Source organism: Saccostrea cucullata, unplaced genomic scaffold, assembly GCF_032062105.1.
Source record: "Saccostrea cucullata isolate Sc308-1 unplaced genomic scaffold, CSIRO_AGI_Scuc_v1 ctg313, whole genome shotgun sequence".
NCBI classification, from domain to species: domain Eukaryota; kingdom Metazoa; phylum Mollusca; class Bivalvia; order Ostreida; family Ostreidae; genus Saccostrea; species Saccostrea cuccullata.
Genome location: NW_026928297.1, coordinates 42,899 through 64,008, shown reverse-complemented (window position 1 = coordinate 64,008; position 21,110 = coordinate 42,899). Strand labels below are relative to the sequence as shown.

Genomic DNA, 21,110 nt, shown 5'->3' with positions numbered 1-21,110 from the left:
ATAAACCAGTAAATTATCTTTGTGTAATCTCTGTTGTCGTACATTGAATATGTCAGGTTACATGTATTTATAATGGGGGGTGGGGTGTTGATACGTCCAGGGAGGGGGTCTGGGGGCCCCCTGAAGCTCCTCATGGGGTCGCCAAACCCTGCAGGGACCCAGGAGCCAAGCCCCAGAAGCTCCTGGGTTTTCATGTATTAAGTTAGTACTAAAACCAGGCACAAAAATATTGGTATACGTTAGATACGTACACTATGATATTTCACTTTTTAAAAGAAAATAAATTGAATAATTAAGTATGCGATTATTCATATCTGAGGAAATGCAAGGTTTTCATCAGATTTTTAAGAAAACTGATACTTGGACATTGAAAAAAAATACAATTCATTAATAAACCACAAATGATAAAACCAAAAATTTTGCATTATTAATATTAGTCATGCCATACTTTAAAAATTTTAAAGAGATGCGCCCCCTCCCTCCCCTTTAATCCGTCATATTGTTGTCGATAAATCGATATCTTAATGACAAGTTGAGGCCACTATTGATAAATATGAATAAGACTGAAACAAATTTTTTATATAAAGTGCCATAGATAGAAGGTAACGTTTTTCCAAAAGATAGCAAAAAGGTACAATTTTGATATTTTTAAAGAATCTTTATTTGTATGTGCCATAGTGCATCTACTTTTTTATTCTTCAAATCGACATTTATTCTGGCTTTCTAATGGCAAATCAAAGGCAGTGCAATTTCATCAATTAAAAATCTAATGCTGATACAGAACCTGTTCATAAAATGCAAAAATGGGAGGCACTTCCTTCTCATATTGAGGTGATACATATTATGTAAAAAATAAGCCAAGATAAGGACAGATCTTCACAAACATATGCTTCAGGGATGAAAATCTTTGTTATTCAATAGAGGAATAAAAGTAAATTATTCATTGTATTGATTTTTAGTTCTTACGAGGAATATCCCAAAGATCGGCATATCACTTTAGAAAAAGAGTTATTCCAATTCCCTTGACCACTGTTTTCCAAACCGTCATCACAAACTGTTCCCCATTCCCCGTTGTAGTAAACTTCAACTCTGCCCTCATAGGGAGTAGCTCCTCCAACAAGTCGAATGGTTTTGTCTAAAAAACGAATTTCGTATACTACATAAAGAAAAATTTGTTTATATAAACAAGAGCAATATTTTTTTTTATTTAGATAAGATCATTATCTTAATTCAGATCATGAAAACTATTTTAAAATTAAATATAATGCCCTGAAAAAAATAACATACTGGAAATTTCGGTAATAGAAGTTGTATCAGTATCCTTTGTTGTTATCATTATTGGTGTTGTTGTTGTTGTTGTTGCAGGAGGAGTTGTTGACTGCAATGTTGATTCCCTTGGGTTTGTTGTCAGTGTCGTAGAAAAAATTGTTGATGGATCTATAAATTCGTATTAGAGACTCTTTTTATAGGAAAGCATAATCGGTGTTCAGAAATTATAAATTTGAAAGAAAAAACTTTTTCCAACCATGCTTTTTAAATCTTTTGTTTTCACACAGAGCCCTTTCTTTAGAAATATTAAATGCATTTAGTTTAAAATGACCATAAAAATCAGCCCAACGAAAAAAGATATTTAAATATTCATTTAAACAATTGAAATAAAAATTTTCTTTGCCCTTTAGCCACGGCTTTAAAACTAAATGTGAATCCCATTTTATAAATAATTAAGTTTTTGAGAAGTGTTTGTTTTATGAAGTATTATATAGCAAACTGATTCTTGGCAATTTCAAGATATCAGTCAGACCCAATAGACCATATGGATAAAGAATCAAACCACAACTCAGGTGAACCAAAATCTAATTTTCATGTAAAGCCTTTACCTTAAATTTTAAAGGTTCATTCTCTATAAGGCCATTTTCCGGCCTGCGATAAAATTACTTTAAAATGTGATTTTATATAACTGTAATCATTTTAGTTCATGATTTTGATGTTTGTTTTTCAACATCGATCATCTAAGTCACGTGATTTAGAGATAAAAAAAATGGCTGTCAGTTAAAGAAAAATTGAGGGTACGTCTATTTAAATCAAGTTTCTATGCATGTTTCTGAATGTAAATAATCAAAAATTGTTTATTTATGTCGAAAATACATCAGACCTTAGTAATAAATTCGAAGATTTTTTTTAAATTTAAGGTTCAAGATATTTTTATGATAAGAATTCCGATGCATCCATATTTTGGATATTTTGAACGTTAATCTTTACGAAATTCACTCTGTATGGTGCTGAAAAAAGTTTGATTTGCAATTTATTGAAAAATATTATATCATATGTAATTATATTTTAATTGTATATCATTTCTATAGATATGCTACTTATTTTACGCATAAAATAACTATGTTAAAAATGGGGTTTCTAAGTTTCTGTTGAACTCTAAAAGCTATGTATCAAATGTTGAAAGCACTGAATGGATTTTGATTGCGATTAAATCGATAAAACTGAAGTAGTAATTCAGAAAAAATTCAACTATTGCAAAAAAAATAAATAAATAAAGAATTTACAGCATAAGAATATCAATGCAAGTACATGTTGACTATCCATACACATGTAAATAGTCAATTCATTTAAATCAGAGAGGTTGCATTCAAATATACATCTCTAAGTAAAATGAGATGGCGTCGTAAAATGGCTTTGCTTTTATTTAATTACTCGTGTTGCACGATATATTCAATTAAAAATGCAATCTAAACTTTATGTATTTACACGTATAAAAGTTGAGACCCCCCCCTCCCCATCCCCCTTATCTAACGGCACAACATAAAATGAAGCAGAATTTTAACAGTTCCTTCAACTATGCATATCAGATTCTGAAATTATTTGTATATACTAGTCTACGGAATTAAGAGTTCTACAACATCCCAGGTACAAATTGGACCCTAAGGGTTTGATGCTCCTTTCCCTCTCTTGAAACCTGTAGGTTAAATTCAGTCTCTTTCCCAGTGCAGCATCAAAAACTTGTTTAACACGGATAGTGACAGTTCCTTACCTAAGTCTTTAGCATTTAAAGTAAATGTCATCGGTCTTTTGGATATTATCTTTTTTTTTTTAAGAGAAAAGGTCCCGTCCCGCGTTGGGCGTTGGTTAGTAATGCAACTATGCATAAACACTTGACCTTAAATGGATGATTTATTTATCTGGTTGAAAAAATCCTAAAATGGGTTAAACAACATCCAACTATCAATCACATATTACATTTAGGAATCCTTCTCCTCTTTACCAGATTATTTTCTAAGACAGGACTACTGTTCTCGTAACTTATATCGAATGCTATCAAAGAAGTGTGATGAATAGGTTGAGTCCTCTCGATATCACGTCCTAGTTAACAAAATATGGATCACATGATACTCGTACGGAAGTGTCCATATAAAAAATTATGAGTGTACCCATAGGAAAGAGTCTATAACACAAATAATAAATGCATGTTACCGCTTCAATAAAGATTGCTTTCATCATTTCTAGAACATATAAAGTACTCATAAGGAAAAACAAAGAATATATGCAGTACTCGTAACAAAATTCAAGGAAGTAGCTTATATAGATTTACTAAACTATCATTATAAATATAAAAGATAACTCATATTCACACTATATACTAGTATTCTATAAAAAGTTTTTATTTCTTAATTTTTATCAGACATTTCAAAGAAACGTCTCCACTTGAAATTTCATGACATCTAGTCCTTACAGTCCTTTGATTTTTAGATTTTTAATGAAAAAGTTCACATTTTTTTTTAGTAAATATGCATGGCTGATATAAATCTTAGTAAATCAACAGAAAATTGTACTCTAACCAAAAGTTTATAAAAAGAAATAATCTACATAAGCTGATATCCTTCATTGTGAGTAGTTAGCTTTTTCTGCAAATATCGTAAAAATGAAGTGAAAAGTTTTTATTTAGATGTCATAACAACCTTTAACCAAATTCATAATTTGGTAGTCACTTTTTTATATTTATAAGAAATTTACATGCAAATTTTGGTGTTGGTTAAAGGTGGTTATGACGTGCGTAGGAGTTATCTAACACAGCCACCCTCTTGAGTTTTCCCATTACTCTAATGCTAATACAGACCGATAGTACCTTACTTTGTGACACTATGTCATTAAAAATACTAATGTATCTTTAACCAACCAATATTTATCATTAAATTGGAACATAAGCCTAGTGATTCATGCAATTTTTAAGGGAAAAAATACTAACTGAAAATTTGAAGTCATTATAGGCCGCAAAACGGCCTTATAGAGAATGATCCTTTGAGTTTTTGAGTTATAATGTTTGCGTTTAAGTATCTTTATTCCCTATAAGACTAAATGAACTATTCATATGTTAATTGCAAATATTCAAACCTTCTTTAGGTGAACATCTAATAGACACATCTTCTAAATGTTGACAATTATGGACCTTCCATCCTCTGTGTTTGCATTGTCCGATATCTGTCTCACTTCCCAAGCAATCCACATCGTCCAAAAGTATGGGACCCGTTCCTTCTCCAAACTTAGCACAACACATACTAACTGCATTTTTTCTAAATGAAAACACATAGAATTTAATACATTCAATAATATTGAATTAAAAGAACAAATCTTAATTAAAAAGTTCATCTTTCCCTAGACCAATCATTCTTTCTCTCTTTAGTGTAGCTCTTGATCCATTTACTCACGATGAAAATCCCAGTGACTGACAGACCACGGCAGTATCTTTCTCATCCCAGTAGTCATCACAGACAGTACCCCATTCTCCATTGTAATAAATCTCAAGTCTTCCTTCATATTGACTTGGCCCGCCAACAAGTCTTATAGGCTTATCTAATGTAAATATAAAACAAAGAAACATTGTACAGAAATATCACATAAAAACAAGACAAAATCAGATGAACAATTCCATACCATTTGATGAGCATACAACCGCTGCATCTTCATGGTTATCACAGTTATGATTTCCCCATCCTATGTGTTGGCAGTGGAAAATATCTTGTTCAGTCCCCAGGCATTCGACGTTATCCAGCCATATCTGAGGCCCTCCTTTGCCATATACTTCACAACACAGTCCTTTTGCATTATTTCTACAAAATATTTTAATACCAGTATTTATGAATAATGTGAATTCACTTTAAGCGAACAGATAAACAATTTTAAAATTCTTTTTCAATTTTAGATAGAATTTAAAATGATCACAAATATTTTTATCTCTTGAAATAATACGGGAAAACCTAAAAATTAAGAAGCATTTTAATTTTTAATATCTCTCTAATATGATTATATCATATCATTGACATTTATCTTTTTGTAACATTGTGTAACCTGGAGTATCCCAGCATTCCACAAACAACCGCCGCGTCTTTGTCATCCCAGTGATCGTCACACACGGTTCCCCAGACTCCATCATTGAAGATCTCCACGCGCCCTTCATACGGAGTACTCCCATCCATTAGTCTCACCAAATTCCCTTCAAAAGCAAAAAAAAATTCTGTTCTTTACCAGATTTCTTTAAAGCCTTCATAATTTAGACATTTTGAAATATACACTACCCCATGATAAATTGTCCTTTTTTGGTCCAGTGGTTCCTGATTTTCAAAGATTTTTCCTATATATTTCTATGTAAAACTCTCATTCAGGCCCCGCCCTTCCCCCGGGGGTCATGATTCCTACAATTTAGAATTTACACTACCCCAGAATGCTTCCACATAAGCTTCACTTTTTCTGGCCGAGTGGTTCTTGAGAAGAAGATTTTCAAAGATTTTTCCTATATATTTCTATATTAAACTTTGATTTCCATTGTGGCCCCGCCCTTCCCCCTGGTGTCATGATTCCTACAATTTAGAATCTACATTATACCAGGATGCTTCCACATAAGTTTCAGCTTTTCTGGCCCAGTGGTTCTTGAGAAGAAGATTTTCAAAGATTTTTCCTATATATTTCTATGTAAAACTTTGATACCCTATTGTGGCCCCGCCCTTCCCCCGGGGGTCATGATTTGAACAATTTAGAATCTACACTATACCAGGATGCTTCCACATAAGTTTCATTTTCTGGCCCAGTGGTTCCTGAGAAGAAGATTTTCAAAGATTTTTCCTATATATTTCTATGTAAAACTCTGATTCCCTATAATGGCCCCGCCCTTCCCCCGGGGGTCATGATTCCTACAATTTAGAATTTACACTACCCCAGAATGCTTCCACATAAGCTTCACTTTTTCTGGCCCAGGGGTTCTTGAGAATAAGATTTTCAAAGATTTTTCCTATATATTTCTATATAAAACTTTTGATTCCCCATTGTGGCCCCGCCCTTCCCCCGGGGGTCATTATTTGAACAATTTAGAATCTACATTATTCCAGGATGCTTCCACATAAGTTTCAGCTTTACTGGCCCAGTGGTTCTGGAGAAGAAGATTTTCAAAGATTTTTCCTATATATTTCTATGTAAAACTTTGATTCCCCATTGTGGCCCCGCCCTTCCCCCGGGGGTCATGATGTGAACAATTTAGAATCTACACTATACCAGGATGCTTCCACATAAGTTTCAGCTTTTCTGGCCCAGTGGTTCTTGAGAAGAAGATTTTCAAAGATTTTTCCTATATATTTCTATATAATACTTTGATTCCCCATTGTGGCCCCGCCCTTCCCCCGGGGGTCATGATTTGAACAATTTAGAATCTACACTACCCCAGGATGCTTCCACATACGTTTCAGCTTTACTGGCCCAGTGGTTCTTGAGAAGAAGATTTTTTAATGACCCAACCCTATTTTTGTCTTTTCTTGATTATCTCCCCTTGCGAGGGGATATGTCCCTCCATTTTAACAATTTAAATTCCCCTTCACCCAAGAATGCTTTGTACGAAGTTTGGTCAAAATTGGCCCAGTGGTTCTTGAGAAGAAGTCGAGAATGTGAAAAGTTTACAGACGGACAGACAGACGGACAGACGGACGGACGGACGGACGACGGACAAAATGTGATCAGAAAAGCTCACTTGAGCCTTCGGCTCAGGTGAGCTAAAAAACTTAAAAGCCAATCAGGAAGATTTCGTCTATAAATTTCCATATAAATAGTTTCAGTTTTAAAGAAACCAAGAGTCTCTCTGTTGTAACACTTTATACCATCATTGTCAATACAAATTTCTATTAAATTTATTTCTTTCAGGCATAATTTTTTTATTACTTTAAGTACACTAACTGTAGAATTTTAAGTTCTGTTGAATGTGCTTACTTTCCGTGCAGTTTTCCCCATAAAATCCCGGATAACATTGACATTTGTAGGAATCTATTCCGTCTAAACAAGATGCATTGTTCTTACAAGGACCAGTTTCACATTCGTCGATATCTGAAAGTAAGCCTTCGTTAGGAAAATAGTTTAAAGGAAGAATAATATATATGTTTTGTTCAGTAAAGGATGGGTTTTGCTCGTATTTATTATTTTAAAAATGATAAAAATTATATTGTTTCACAATCACGTAGGTAATATCATTAATCGATATTTTCGATACCTGCATTGCGTATAAAATTGACCATCTTATTTAGTATATTGTAAGCCGGGCAAATGTAATTGTTTTTCCTTGATAATTTTTCAATCGATTTATGATATCCCCTTTTTAAAACTTCATATGTTCAACGTTTTGCTAGAAAGATCTATTATATAAAGTCTTTCTCAATGAAACTGAAATAAGTTGCTAAAATGACCATACGTAAACAAGTTCGAATTAAATTTAATTTTTAATTTTTTAAAGAAGTACAGTATTACATTTATTCTTTCTTAGCCTTTTAATTAAGTTTGAGGAATTATTCTGGTCAAAGTCGGGGAGGTTTTTTCTTTGTGAAACGGGCCCTAGGGCTTTTATTGTTTAAATCTTAACTTCATTAACTGACTATTAAATTCATTATTATTTTTTTCTGTAGTATATTGTCGCCCGTGTGACGCAGTGGTTAGAGCGTCTGCTCTAGAGTCGCGAAGTAAGGAGTTAATCCTTACGTCGCGAGTTTGAATCCCACTGTGGGACGTGGAGACCGGTACTTCGGATGAGACCGTATAAACCGAAGTCCTGTGTCGCAATAGGTGCTGGCATGAAGAAGATCCCTCCCTGCTCAATGGCCTTGAGTGCCGAGTATAGGACAAAATTTGCAGCTATCCACCGGCAAGTGGTGGCGTCTCCATATGAGTGAAAAAATTTCGAAAGGGACGTTAAACAATATACAATCAATCAATCTGTAGTATATTTGAAAACGCAAACACACATCAAAGCACAAAAGAGAGAAAGAGAGAGAGAAAGAGAGAAAGAGATTAATGAGATAATTAATGAAGAATAAGAACAAACCAGTAGAACAGTTCACGCCTGTGAACCCTCTCGGACAATTACAGCTGTACCCGCTCACTTCGTCAGAACATGTGGCATTGTTTTCACAGGGATGGTCTCGACATCTTATGTAACCTTAAATTGTGAAGTTGCTTCGAAATGTTTAATTATTTAAATAAATTTCTTAAATGTATAGAATTTATCTTCAACATTGAGTTCGCTTAAAAAAAATTTGAATGAAAAATACATTGCAAAATTACATATGTACATGTACATTCACTGCAAGGTATATAATTATAAACGCACGTTCGCTGCAAATGGATCCATAGTGATCAGGATCACAAAGACAGGAGAAAGAATCAATTCTGTCAACACAAGTTCCACCATTTTGACAAGGGTTCGAGACACATTCGTCAGTGTCTAAAATATGTAAATAATTTTATAAAAATGACTTTTTTGTTAATTGTTACAAAAGTGATCAAATTTTGTTATAAAAGTGATCAAGTTTTGTTATATAAAGTTTTAAAGGAGGTACTTGATGGTTAAGTTCTACTTACTAGTGGAACAATTCACTCCTGTATATCCACTAGGGCAGTAACACATGTATCCACCTACTACGTCAGAACAGGTGGCGCTGTTTTCACAGGGATTGTCACCACATCTTATATAACCTAACATTGCAACTTTTTTTTTAGAAATTTTATTTTGTGTTGAATTTAAAATTTGAAAAAAATTCATTATGAGACCACCTTCGGCAGTCCATGGATCATAAAATTACTATTGTTATATGCTCATTGCAAAAGTGTTTTAACGTACGTTCACCACAAAGTGGTCCATAGTGATCAGAATCACAAAGACATGAGAAAGAATTGACGCCGTCAATACAGGTACCGCCATTCCAACAAGGGTTGGACGAACATTCATCAATATCTAAAAGAAGGCAATTTATTTTAAAATATTTCATAAATTAGAAACACATTGATTCATTCGTTGAGTATCCTATTACATTGTAATAAAGATTGAATATTTTGATTTTTTCAAATTCATACATTTTTATATATATGAAGATAATCAAAAAGTCCATGGACTCGTTCGATAAAACTTATACTAAATGTATAAAGACAATGCTTACAAAACAGTTTAATTGATATATTTTACGTTTTTGAGATTAGATTAAAAATAACTGTAAAAAACACTTGATTATGCCTGTTTTCTTGAACAACAGAATGCCCTGTGACTTGGAACATTATATCCTTGTCTTACTTGTGGTACAGTTTTTATCTGTGAATCCCGGGTAACATTGACAGGAGTAATCACCAACCAGATCAGTACATTGGTAGCTGTTGCTACAAGGATTGTCACTGCAGCGAACGTAATCTAAGTGGAAATTTAAAATATTGTAGAAAATAGTACTTCAATTGTATTGTCTCTTGGAATATTACATTTATATCTCAATTTGTGGTTATCGAATGAAAAAACATTCTTTCAAAGCATCAATGGAAACACTTACATATTGAGAAAGTCCAAAACGTAGTGCTTTGAATAGCCGGAGATTTTACACTGCAACCGAGTTCTCTATTGGCTACGCCTTAAGTGTAAAAAGTAAAGTACACTTTAAAATTAATGACTTTTAAAGGAAGAACAAACAGGATTTTTTTTAAATTGATTTTTCCATGTCAATTCTGCTTATATATAATAACACAATCTATTCATTTTTTTTTATTCCATACAATTATAACTATTTCTATGACTACTCTCTTGATTAAACAGAAACAAAGTTTTTGATTTCAATTTCGCAGTAGGAGAGCTCCATTGGAACTTTAAACAACCCTTTGGCAGACATGCCCTAAGAATACTCAGTAATCTGATGCTACAAGGTGCATTCAAACAACTCAATTTATATTTTATTCGTACATACCATTGAATTTGTGCACACATACCTTCGTCAAACTGTATATAATAGGAACGTCCTCTTTGGTAGGTGTAGTTAGTGGAGAATGACAACTGTCTTCCGCTGGTGGATTGTGGGTAAACAACAGCTGAAGATGTGACGTCAACCCGTTCCACTAGTAATCCACTGGATTCGTAGATTCTGATGAATGTGGATGTTGAAGGGCGCACAAACTACAAATACTCACATGTTGAAATTCCTCTTTTCCACTTAAACTAATCCACTTAAAAACTAATTGAATTGTCAGGAAACAGCCATTGAATCTCACATTGACAGTCTTGTGAAAGATATTTCTGTGACCATGCAATACACAGTTAGTTAGGAAAACTGACCGATCACTGAACAACAGGTTGTGGGTTTTTATTATTTTTTTGGTAAGTTGTCTTTCAGTTAACAATATAAAACTCTGTATCGTTTTCCTTACTTTAAACATATCCATTCCTTATTGATCAAACTGTACTTCACTACATTAAATGCTCAATTAATAACTTCGGTTACTTGAAGCTTAATCGGTAACTTTCAAGCCAAAATATGTAAATTTTATTGACTCACGTAATTCGAATATCTCAAAGACCACTGGTGGTTATCGCCATATACTGATCCTGAAGGTGTCTGACTGCCCAGGACAATCGAGGGCAATGTACTGGAACCTAAGAAGTCATACATTGAGAAAATAAATATTTGAAATCTTCGTTGTTTTAACATTATTGTTAAATATATTTTGACCTCACACTTTACTTAGTATACTTACCAACAGCATTCAAAGTAATGCATCGTGATTCCGTTGTTAAACTAAATTGAAAAAAAAATGAAAATTTAAAAAGGAAAAAGTTATATACAACTGTTTTAGTGTAGATGCTTTGAAAGGAGAGAAAACTACTTCATGTTAAAGGGTATACAAAAAGTCATCTAGACATACTGTTAATATGTTGAAAAAGGAGTATACATGTATTAGACATTTTGTAGTAAGATTTTTTTCCCTCGAGGTTGACAGAATGTTTTAGCATTCACCCCAAGTTATCCTCAGCTGTGAAGCAGATGATGTAGGACCCTTGTTGACTGCTAGTAGGTGTCCACCTCAGTGTAATGTAGTAATCCGTCTGGGAGATGGCTTGGATGCTGGACTTGGTAACACCAACTGGGGACTGCGTAGCCACTTCTTGGATGCTTGATAATTGAATATTTAGTAAATTTTACTGAAGATTGTTTTCATATTATTAATGCAATACTAAGTGTGAAATATTCATAAATATTTAAGAGTTTCCCTTGCTTTCATTTCCTATTTTAGGCCTTGACTCTAGTCTGTGAAGTACAAACTTACTACTGGCTACTGGTTCCAGTCCTGATTCGAATTTCTACACTAAAAGTCACGCCCTGAACTGACTCGTAGCACCTTCCATCAGGTGGCGTTGGTGAAATAAAAGTTGGTGCCGAGGCACATGCACTTGAAGAATCAAAGACTTCAACCAGGAATTGAAGGGGAATGCTACTTAGTGGAATAGATGATGAAGGTGAAGCGAAGTCTTCGATCTGAATAGCCACGCCATAATAACCAGCTGAATTCGACACTGAGGAATAATTTAATGTACAGGTTGCCTAAAAATAAATATATTTATTGTCAAGTGTAGGGCAGTACCGAAAATTTCCAAGAAAAAAATTAATATTTACTTCTTAGACTTAAGAAAATAAAAGAAAATTAAAAGCAAAATTATTCATTATGTATTGTAAACTATATTTTTTTCCTACAAATTTTGGTGCCTCTTTATGATAATGCTTGGAATTTATTTCGTGGATGATGATACTCTTGTTCAAAGCTGTATTCAATTATACCTTTCCAACAATAACATGAAGCTCAAGATTCACATGATTTCAAATTTTAGTCATTTCAATAAAGCCAGTCATTCATCACTGTTGAGTAAATTCCATTGTTGGATAACAAATCATAACATATAAGCCGTTTATTCAGTAATGCAAATTTAACGAACTAGCTGGGGGAAGTTTTTCGGTCTGGTAAGGTATTTTATGAGACAGCTCGTATAGTAGGTAGAGAGAGAAAGGTTTCGGACCAGCGTCCTTCAAAGACGCAGCAAAAAATGAGCGACTTGTGACTGTTAAATGCGGAAAGAATGTCTTAAAAGTCAAGGAGATAATTGAAAGTGATGGCAGATACACGATTTGTTATATTCTCAAAGCTGTTGGTATATAGCTTTCGTGGTTGCATTTCATTTTGAAATGCATTTAGAAAAAAAAAACGAAAGATGTCTGCCAAATGGATACCGCATATATATGTTGCAAGATGACCAGAAAAGAATACGGTACGAGTACAAACCACTAAGCAACTGCTCAAAATGTTTCCTACATCATAGGTGTCGGAACCGGGGGGGGGGGGGGGGGTAGGGACGGCTTAGCCCCCTTCATTTTGCAAATATATACATGTACATTATATAGGCACTGAAAATTGGGGTTTACTGGTGACATTGTTACGGGTTCATTATTTCATATCAGTAAAAAAATAGAAATCACAAAATCAAAGTATCATATTTAGAATGCCGTTTCCTAATAAAGATAACTGTGGAATCATGTTCATGGAAGCTAATTTTCGTGAATTGCTAAAATTCTAGTCTTGTGGGGACCTTATTATGTGAATTCTCTTATACATTCAAAAGGAAAAAAAGACTTTATAACCCTATTATTTTAATTTGTTGAGGATAATAATTCATGGATGAGGTACCCACGAATTCCGAGAAGACTGGGCCTCTCCTTAATCTACTGATTACCCAATATAATGTCTACGCTGTTAAATACCTCATTTAAAACAGCACCCGGAAAAGAATTACAGATTCCGCTACACTCATCATCTGGTGAATTTCGTCCCCATCTACATCTCACTGTGTCTCCGTCATCATCAGCAACTTAAGATAAAGAATTTAATTATCTAACAATTGACGCAATTCAAGATATTTCTTAAATAAAGTGACGTTACTGTAGTAACTGTAGATCTACTAAAAAACTTATCAAGATGAATATTCTTCTAAATGGATTAAGCGATTAAATACAATTTCAAGTCATGAAGAGCATAAGTAAAACTGTTTAGGTACTAGTATATATGAATTATAATCAATTTCTAATTCAAGACTGATGGTCACAATTACATACTTTGTTGCTTTTTGTTGATATATGGCATGCAGCGACAATGATACATATTTGAATTGGTTTAAAAGAATTTTACATTTCTTAATTCACATTTTGATCAATACGTTAATTTCAGAATTTAATTTTTATTTCAAATTGCTCATTAATTCGTTACTGTGGATTTATCCAGTTGATATGACTCCATGTAATATTACCTTCCCACCATTAAAATGATCGTTTAAAGTTTATTAAAACGCGGTTTTGGCATACCTGGTATTTTAATACTATGACTGCAACCACGTTGAAGACGTACGATAGGTTGCATGGCTGTTACTGGAGATGTATTGATACCACCTATGTCTTGTCGGTATGTAAGGTCTACACGTGTTGCTATCCTCCAGTTGGAGTTGGAGTTCAACACCAGTGAGCTTATCCAACAACACGAATCGTACCTAAAAATAAATGAAATTCTCCCAAAATTTGTTATACATTTTTTTTTTGCTGTCAGCCCCCATCAGCACTCTTAACTCCGGGAAAGGTAACTCAAATGTGGAAAAATGGGAAAGCAAAATATATTCAATTTTAATATTCGAAGACTTTAAACGATAAACAAACTTGGTTTGAAAAACGTTAACCTACCGACGATCCCTTTAAATACTATTAATTCCCCTGATTTCCTTGTCATTATTTATAATACCTGTAGTACAAATGTACTTTTTTGCATCTTTCTTTTCATAAACTACATTGTATCTTTTTTTCAAACCTATGAACTTAACAATGTCTGAATATCGCCATTACCCAATGAAATAGGATGTCGATGAAGATGGTAGAGAAACATCGAATTCCCCTTCGTATGTTGCCCAATCTTCAGAGGTACTGAAATCTGTACAGACAGACAAGAGGGAAGGAGTATTCCATGTAAAACCGCTACATCCACTAAAACAGCTGACAGTACCGAAAGTCCTATTTGTTCCACTATCCTTATAATCATCATCACAAACGGGAGAATAAAATGTGTTCCTCCATGACATTCTGTGTTTGACTCGGACCTAAATAAAAAAAGAATGAGTTTCTGTACAGTTTTTTTTTTACATTTCATTCAGATTTCATTTGATATGTTGTTTGTTCCCTACAAGTGAAACCGAAGGGGACTATAGGTTTCCTCTTCGTCGTCGGTCTGTCTGCTTGTTTCTCCTCTTGTCTGTCAATCTTTCAGACTTGGTTTTCCGTATTTTTTTTTGTATGCTTCCAAACATTAAACTAATTTTGGCAATGGGAATGTTCCTTTTGATGAACAACAATTTTGACCTTGGAGTTTGAGTTAAATTTTGAGAAGCTTTAACCTTTGCCATAGCTTTAAAACATTTGTGCTAAGGCTTTTATATTTCAATAGTCTTATTCATTTCTTAAAAAAGGTCTTTCCCTGGGTTCCATTAATGTTAAGCCTTTGACCTTGATCTTACAGTTTGATTTAGTTTTAAAAACTTGATCTTGGTCACAGTTTTAAAAAGGTTAGTACCTGGGCTTTCATATTTCAAATATATATTCATTGATAAGTCCTTTCTTTGGGTAACAAAATTGTTGATCTCTTGACAATGGAGTAAGACTTGAATGTGAGAAAATTCAACTTCGCCAAAAGCTGCCACACAGGGCAGCATCAGTTTTTTCAACAGACACATCCTGTTTTCTTCTTGATATGGGACTCCCGACCAGGCCTTGGGTAATGTGTAATGGTAAACCATTGTAATCTGATCCACCTTTCTATCTTATTTTTAACCTGATTATTTTACACTAATTCTTCGTGCTTACGAAAAAGAATTAGAATTTCGCCCAATTATTAGCAGACCTATATTGATTCATATGACGCAGCATTGTAGAAATTGTTCAAAATCTTATTCGCGAAAAGAAGACAGCACTTGCTTTGAACTTCAACTCGACATTTAGATATATCAACATCGTGTTGTCAATTAACAATGGTTATATCCATACTTATGTTGATACGTATACGATAGGTATATCCTGGTGAGCTTGAATTTAAAAAAAATACCTCAGAATTTCATATCTGGATATTTTACTATAAAAAGATGTTAATGGTAATCTGACAACAAACTTTTATTATAACCGTAATGACTTTAATTTTTCAATTGTCAATTTCCTTTACATATGAAGCAGTATACTTTTTAAATTATCACTTGCAATTGGGGTTTATATCTCGATGAGATACGTTATCACATGCTCTACGTATGACGAATTTCTAAAACGAGTTAATATACTAAAGTTAGTAACAAACAAGTTGTTGAGACAAAAATATCAGCAGTTTAAAGTTATCGTACCGTAAGTTCTATGGTCGATATAATGACTTTGTCAGCATATATTATCTATCAAAAATTCAAATGCTGATGGACGTTAGTCAGACAAATTGTTAGGCCATTATTCAAACACTGAATTCTTATCGGATTTTTCTGTTATTTTCAGATCATTACAAGAAGCACACTGTGAGTTTGACCGGATGCATAGGCGACGGAACCGGAGGTGGGGCGAACTCCCCCTCCACCCCATCCCACCCCGGTCCACTTTTTTTTCAAAGGTAGACATAATATAAGCATTTAAAATTTGGGCTTCCTTTTTTTCGTTGGTTTAGCCCCCTCCCCCACTTTCAATTAACAACCCACTTACAATTTGCTTCCGACGTCTATGGTATGACAGGGGATGCACACCCCTCCGTGGCACCTGATCCCCTCTAATGTTTAAGAAATACGTGTTTGTTTTACTCCAAGATTTGTTTTAGTTAATTGACTTTAGTGCTTGAATATTGTTCTCTTTTCATTTCAGGATGTTTATTTCTCAATGTTTATTGTATTTAATAGACATAAATATATTTCTTTGAGAAAGAAGCACACCAACGCACAAGCAAAAACTATTACTGTACATTAAAATTCTTTTTTAATAACAAATGTAAGGAAAAGTTGAAAATTTTGAATAAAGTCCATTCCTAATTTATTGATCTCTTTATTTATTTAGGTAGACAAATGAAATTTTCTTCTTGTTTTGGTCAGCTTTTGTGTGCATACAGCAATACAAGGGACCATCTTGTGTACAGTAAATGAAGCATTCCTAATGCGACAATTTGTTGAATATTTTTCATACTTGAGTTACCTGTTCTAAAAAAAACAACAATGAAAAAATCAATATTTTTAAAAATATTAGTTCAGTACATGTTTGTTTAATTTATACCTTATTTTGAGAATTTCACGCCCTATAAATCTATCTATGGAATCTTGTAAACCATACCTGTAACTATGTGCAATTACTTGTAAAGCCTATTTATTTTCTGTCAAGTGGCTAAATTTTCTTTTAAAATGAACTCCTCTTTCACTTATTTAAATTGTGTAATAGAATGGCATCTTAGTATTCGGGTTTTACTCTTTTGAAAAATAATGGACCGCTGAACATAATACCGAGAAAAAAAATCTAGATCGAGCGGTGAATGGAACGAGGAAGTTAAATCTAAACAGTCAATACAAATCTTGTTAAATATTTCATGCGCAGACCAAATGTCTCAAATTCCAGAAGATTATGCAATACTTATATTTCATATGGCACTGCTCGCTTTGTGTCACTTTTGCGTCACAACAGTTGTTTGCTCTCTTTTTTAATATTTCAAACAAGTTCTTTTATTTAAAAATCAAATTGCATTTGGATATAGCTTTGTCTTACTTTGTTTTTGTTCAAAGAGAGTAACGCTTTGTCATACATGCAATAACATACTTGTTTCGTTGCAATGGGAATTCAAGGACAAGAATTATGCATATAAAGTTTTCATTTTGGAAAACTCATACAAGCAAAGATTTGAATCTTTCCAAATTAATATACTTTTTTGAAGATATCAATATAAAACTAAAACCATTAGCTCTATCATAAAAACCAACAGTTAACAATAAATGAAATTTTTAAAACTATAAACATTGATCAGCATTCATTGCAACAACACCAAGAAGAAAGAAATTTAGATTTGTTTAAAAGGAAGTTTATTTAGTAAAAGATTTGGAAGAGTTGAAATAGATAACAACAGTTTGTTCATCTATACATTTCGTAGGTCTTTGAACCTGGAAAATAATTATTGTCCTTTTATTTTTATGCGCCCGGATCGATAGATCGGGGGCATATATTATATTTGTCCTGTCTGTCTGTTTGTATGTCTGTTGTCAACTTTAACCTTCAACATAACTTTTGAACCATGAAATATAGAGACTTCATATTTGGTATGCTTACTTGACTAGTAAAGTTCCTTTAAAGGACGCCAAGGTCAATGACCTTGTGACCTTGACTGAGACCCATATGCTAAAAATAGCTTTTTGAATCTTCGCAATAAGAGATAGATATTCCATGTTTGGTATACATACTCCACTAATGAAGTTCTTTCAAATAACACCAAGGTCAACTTTGTTGCCTCCGAGTGCATAGTTTTTCACAAACACATCTTATATATTATGAAAAGACTTTACTTGTACGAGGGTCATTCCAAAAATACGTAGAGACAATGTTCGTATAAAAGAATTTTTTATCAAATCTCAAATTTATTTTAAAAAATCGTTTATTAATTAAATTAATATGCAAAAACAGAGGGTAAAGATAATAAAAAAAGTGATCGAGGTGGGATCAGGTGCCTTTAAGAAGTCAGTATCCGGTCACATCGCTGTTAGTCTTCTGTATGTATGACATAGGCGGGACAAATTTAGTATAAAACCAATTGTTTAATAGTTATTTGTATAAAACACGCCACCCCAAAAAGTAATTAAAAATTGCTTACACTGCCAATAAACTGACTTTATCTAAAATCCCTGTAACATAATGAGAACCCTGCCTGGGTTTAAAAAAAATTACTCTTTGAGCTCCTGGGTATCGAATAAATAAAATTTGCAGGGGATGGGAAGGAGAAATTCTACTGTGCAAAATTAAGAAACTTGACGATGATTAAAAACAAAATCACCCCGTTCGTCATTCAATTTTGTTGTCAATTTTGTTGATTATCGCTAAAGCATCCAAATATAAAACAGACACTGTGGTGACTTTTATTTCAAGTTCACTGGGATATTCACTTAAATATCTTCAGCGACAATCAATAAAACCGTCTGAAATGATTCTGATAAATTTTCAATGGAGGGTATCCTAACTTTAATTATGCAAAATCAGCACAAAAATTTTGCCATTTGTTTCTTTAGAACTTTTCCTTTTCTTTTGCGATTTTATCTTTTTTATTCAATTTTTGCAACCTTATTTACACTTTGAAAAAACTTTGAAAAACACGTTTAAAAGGTGTTGTTTCCTAAACAACTTTAGAAAAGACTGTTTACTTAGAAAACCTCTTTGATTTCTTTAATTTTTCTTTTATAATTATTCAATTGAACAGCTCTTATAAAATATTGTTCCTATAGGACTAAAAATTTTAAAAACACAACCATTATAATTAAACATCCCTTAGAAACCTGAAAAAAGATAGTGCCGGTAGATCTCTCGTCAAATGAAAGTCACTAGCTATAGTTACCTCATTTCCAGAAATATGCCGCCATGTAAAAATACCTCCGCGGAAGTGAGACCCTTTCACTACCACAAAAAAGATAGATAAAATCAGGATAGGCTTCATCCCAGCCTGAATTATTGTACAGCATACATTCAGCATAAACTGCACATTGCAACTCGTCGTGCAGTTTGAGTTTTCTGAAAATAGTGGTTCGAAGAGGGTATTTAAATGCAGGTTTAAAGTAGAAGATATGTTTCGAAGAATACGTGCACCAGTAAATCATTTATATCTCGATTGATTTTAATATCCTAATCAGAATTTTAATTTAAAAAAGATATTTGAACCTCGATTGTATGAAGTTATTATTCATTGAGGTAGCACATTGTTTTGAATTAAAATTTGAAGACTGATCAATCGATTGAGATAAGAGTTCCATGACAGTAATTTAATTGTACAGATTCATCGCACCTTCCCCTTTAATAGAAATAAAACAAAAGAGTCTAGGTTAAGGGAATAATTGCAATGCTAATGGTAATTTACAATGTGTCATTATAATATAGTGAAAAGATTAAGTTTGTCTGTTGATAAACTTCCCTATTGAGAATTTTTCACTCATATGAAGACAACACTTGCCGGTGGAGGGCTGCAAATTTTGACCTATGCTCGGCACTCAGGGCCATAGAGCAGTGGGGGGGGGTCATTATATTGCTTTCATTCACTGCGACACGGGACCTCGGTCGGTATCATCCGAACGACTACTCTCCATGTCATGGAATGGGATTCGAAAACGCGACGTAAGGGTCAACTCCTTGCATGTGTATTGCGTCTCAAATATACTAACCAGTACGTCACGCGACCGACTAATGTCATTTTAGAGAGAAATAGAGAAAGAAACTTGAGAAGAAAAACATATATATTTTCATGGTGGCTGTGTTAATTAACACACTTATTCACTGCTTAATCCTGCAGTTCTTTAAGTAAAAGATCAATCACATTTAGCTAGTTTTGTGTTTCTTTCTTTTAGCTGAATTATAAAGTATGTTCCAAATTTAAGTAACATTATTTCTAGTATTTTATATGTTAAAAACTTGTAAGACTGATAATTTTATTTTAAAAAGGAAGGAATTGTAGGATCCATTGAAAAAATAGTTATCAGGCCAACATGCTACTCTACCTATTATTTCTCAGGAAATTTTTGGAAAGTCCTGCTTTGCTATAATTTTCGAACCTTTAATGTGATTCAACAACAACCTTCTAAACTTGGAACACATGTGATAAGCTTGAATAAAAAAGATGCATCTGTTTTGCAGAAAATAAGAAGTGGTCACTAAACATACATCTTCACCAATCCAGAGAACATTATTGGGAAGAAAAATATATATGGCATTTTAGTTTACCAGGTGCATTCATCAAAACAAACATCATTGTTGTTGATGAAGCACATTGTGCCCTTGACCGGGGAGAGGAATACAAGCCAACTTTACAACGTATCAAAGATATGAGACCAATCATACCCCATACTCCATGCAAAGATGCTAGCACTTATTGCTACCCTAACCGTCAATGGCCAGAAATATGCTTCTAAACTCTTATTGACGAAAAGTTACAAAGCCATTTCATCTTTGCAAACAAAGAAATTAAGAAAAATATATCCTTAGTGATTGTAAGGAGAACATCCCTCAGCAGTGCAGTTTCTTGTAAAGAAACATACAATTTTGTACTTCAACCTGTTTTACAGGATCTAAAGCTTTAAGTCCAATAGACAAAGTTTTCTTCTAATAATTCTTTACCTAGGTGGAAGTATGCTTTGGGTAGGGTACGCATATGCGAATATGCAAAGAAACTCCTGGTGAAAACATATACTAGTATGAAGTCAGCCACACATACTTGAAAATTGTCCAGTGGCAATGTACCATTCCTCTGTAGGAAATGATGATGAGGTCAGTTAACATTAAATTCATATATAAATATATTTATATCTATAGTGAAAATATAATAATTTTAAAAAATTTCTTATAAAGAAATTTCTATATAAGGAACCCACTCTGCGGGCGCCGTATAGTGATCAGTCTGTCCGTCCGTCCTTTCGTCCGTCTGAGATCTCTACCCGGGAGCACATCTTTTCTCTCCTTGGCCCAATTCAATGTGGCTCATGCTTCACCCACACAGTG

General features: G+C 33.5%; 1 protein-coding gene across 1 annotated transcript; it reads right to left on the bottom strand.

The window, feature by feature from the left end:
• Nucleotides 1–962: 962 nt before the first annotated feature.
• On the bottom strand, nt 963–19,118 carry LOC134277123 (uncharacterized). Its single transcript, XM_062759409.1, has 22 exons — nt 18,964–19,118; nt 14,217–14,467; nt 13,689–13,870; nt 13,092–13,198; nt 11,608–11,882; nt 11,298–11,453; nt 11,038–11,078; nt 10,839–10,936; nt 10,276–10,459; nt 9,846–9,923; nt 9,599–9,712; nt 9,152–9,265; nt 8,893–9,006; nt 8,642–8,755; nt 8,357–8,470; nt 7,255–7,368; nt 5,353–5,497; nt 4,939–5,114; nt 4,713–4,857; nt 4,399–4,577; nt 1,288–1,437; nt 963–1,135 (listed from the first exon to the last, which is right to left on the bottom strand). The coding sequence occupies exons 1-22, from the start codon at nt 19,096–19,098 to the stop codon at nt 963–965; spliced, it is 3,159 nt and encodes a 1,052-aa protein (XP_062615393.1). The 5' UTR covers nt 19,099–19,118.
• Between the last annotated feature and the right edge of the window lie 1,992 nt (nt 19,119–21,110).

Coding starts and splice junctions, on each gene's coding strand:
- LOC134277123 (XM_062759409.1), bottom strand. CDS start 19,098: ATGCTGAATGTATGCTGTACAATAATTCAGGCTGGGATGAAGCCTATC. Junction 13,871..14,216: donor TCGACATCCTATTTCATTGG/GTAATGGCGATA, acceptor ATTTATTTTTAG/GTACGATTCGTGTTGTTGGA. Junction 9,713..9,845: donor GTTTTGGACTTTCTCAATAT/GTAAGTGTTTCC, acceptor ATTTCCACTTAG/ATTACGTTCGCTGCAGTGAC.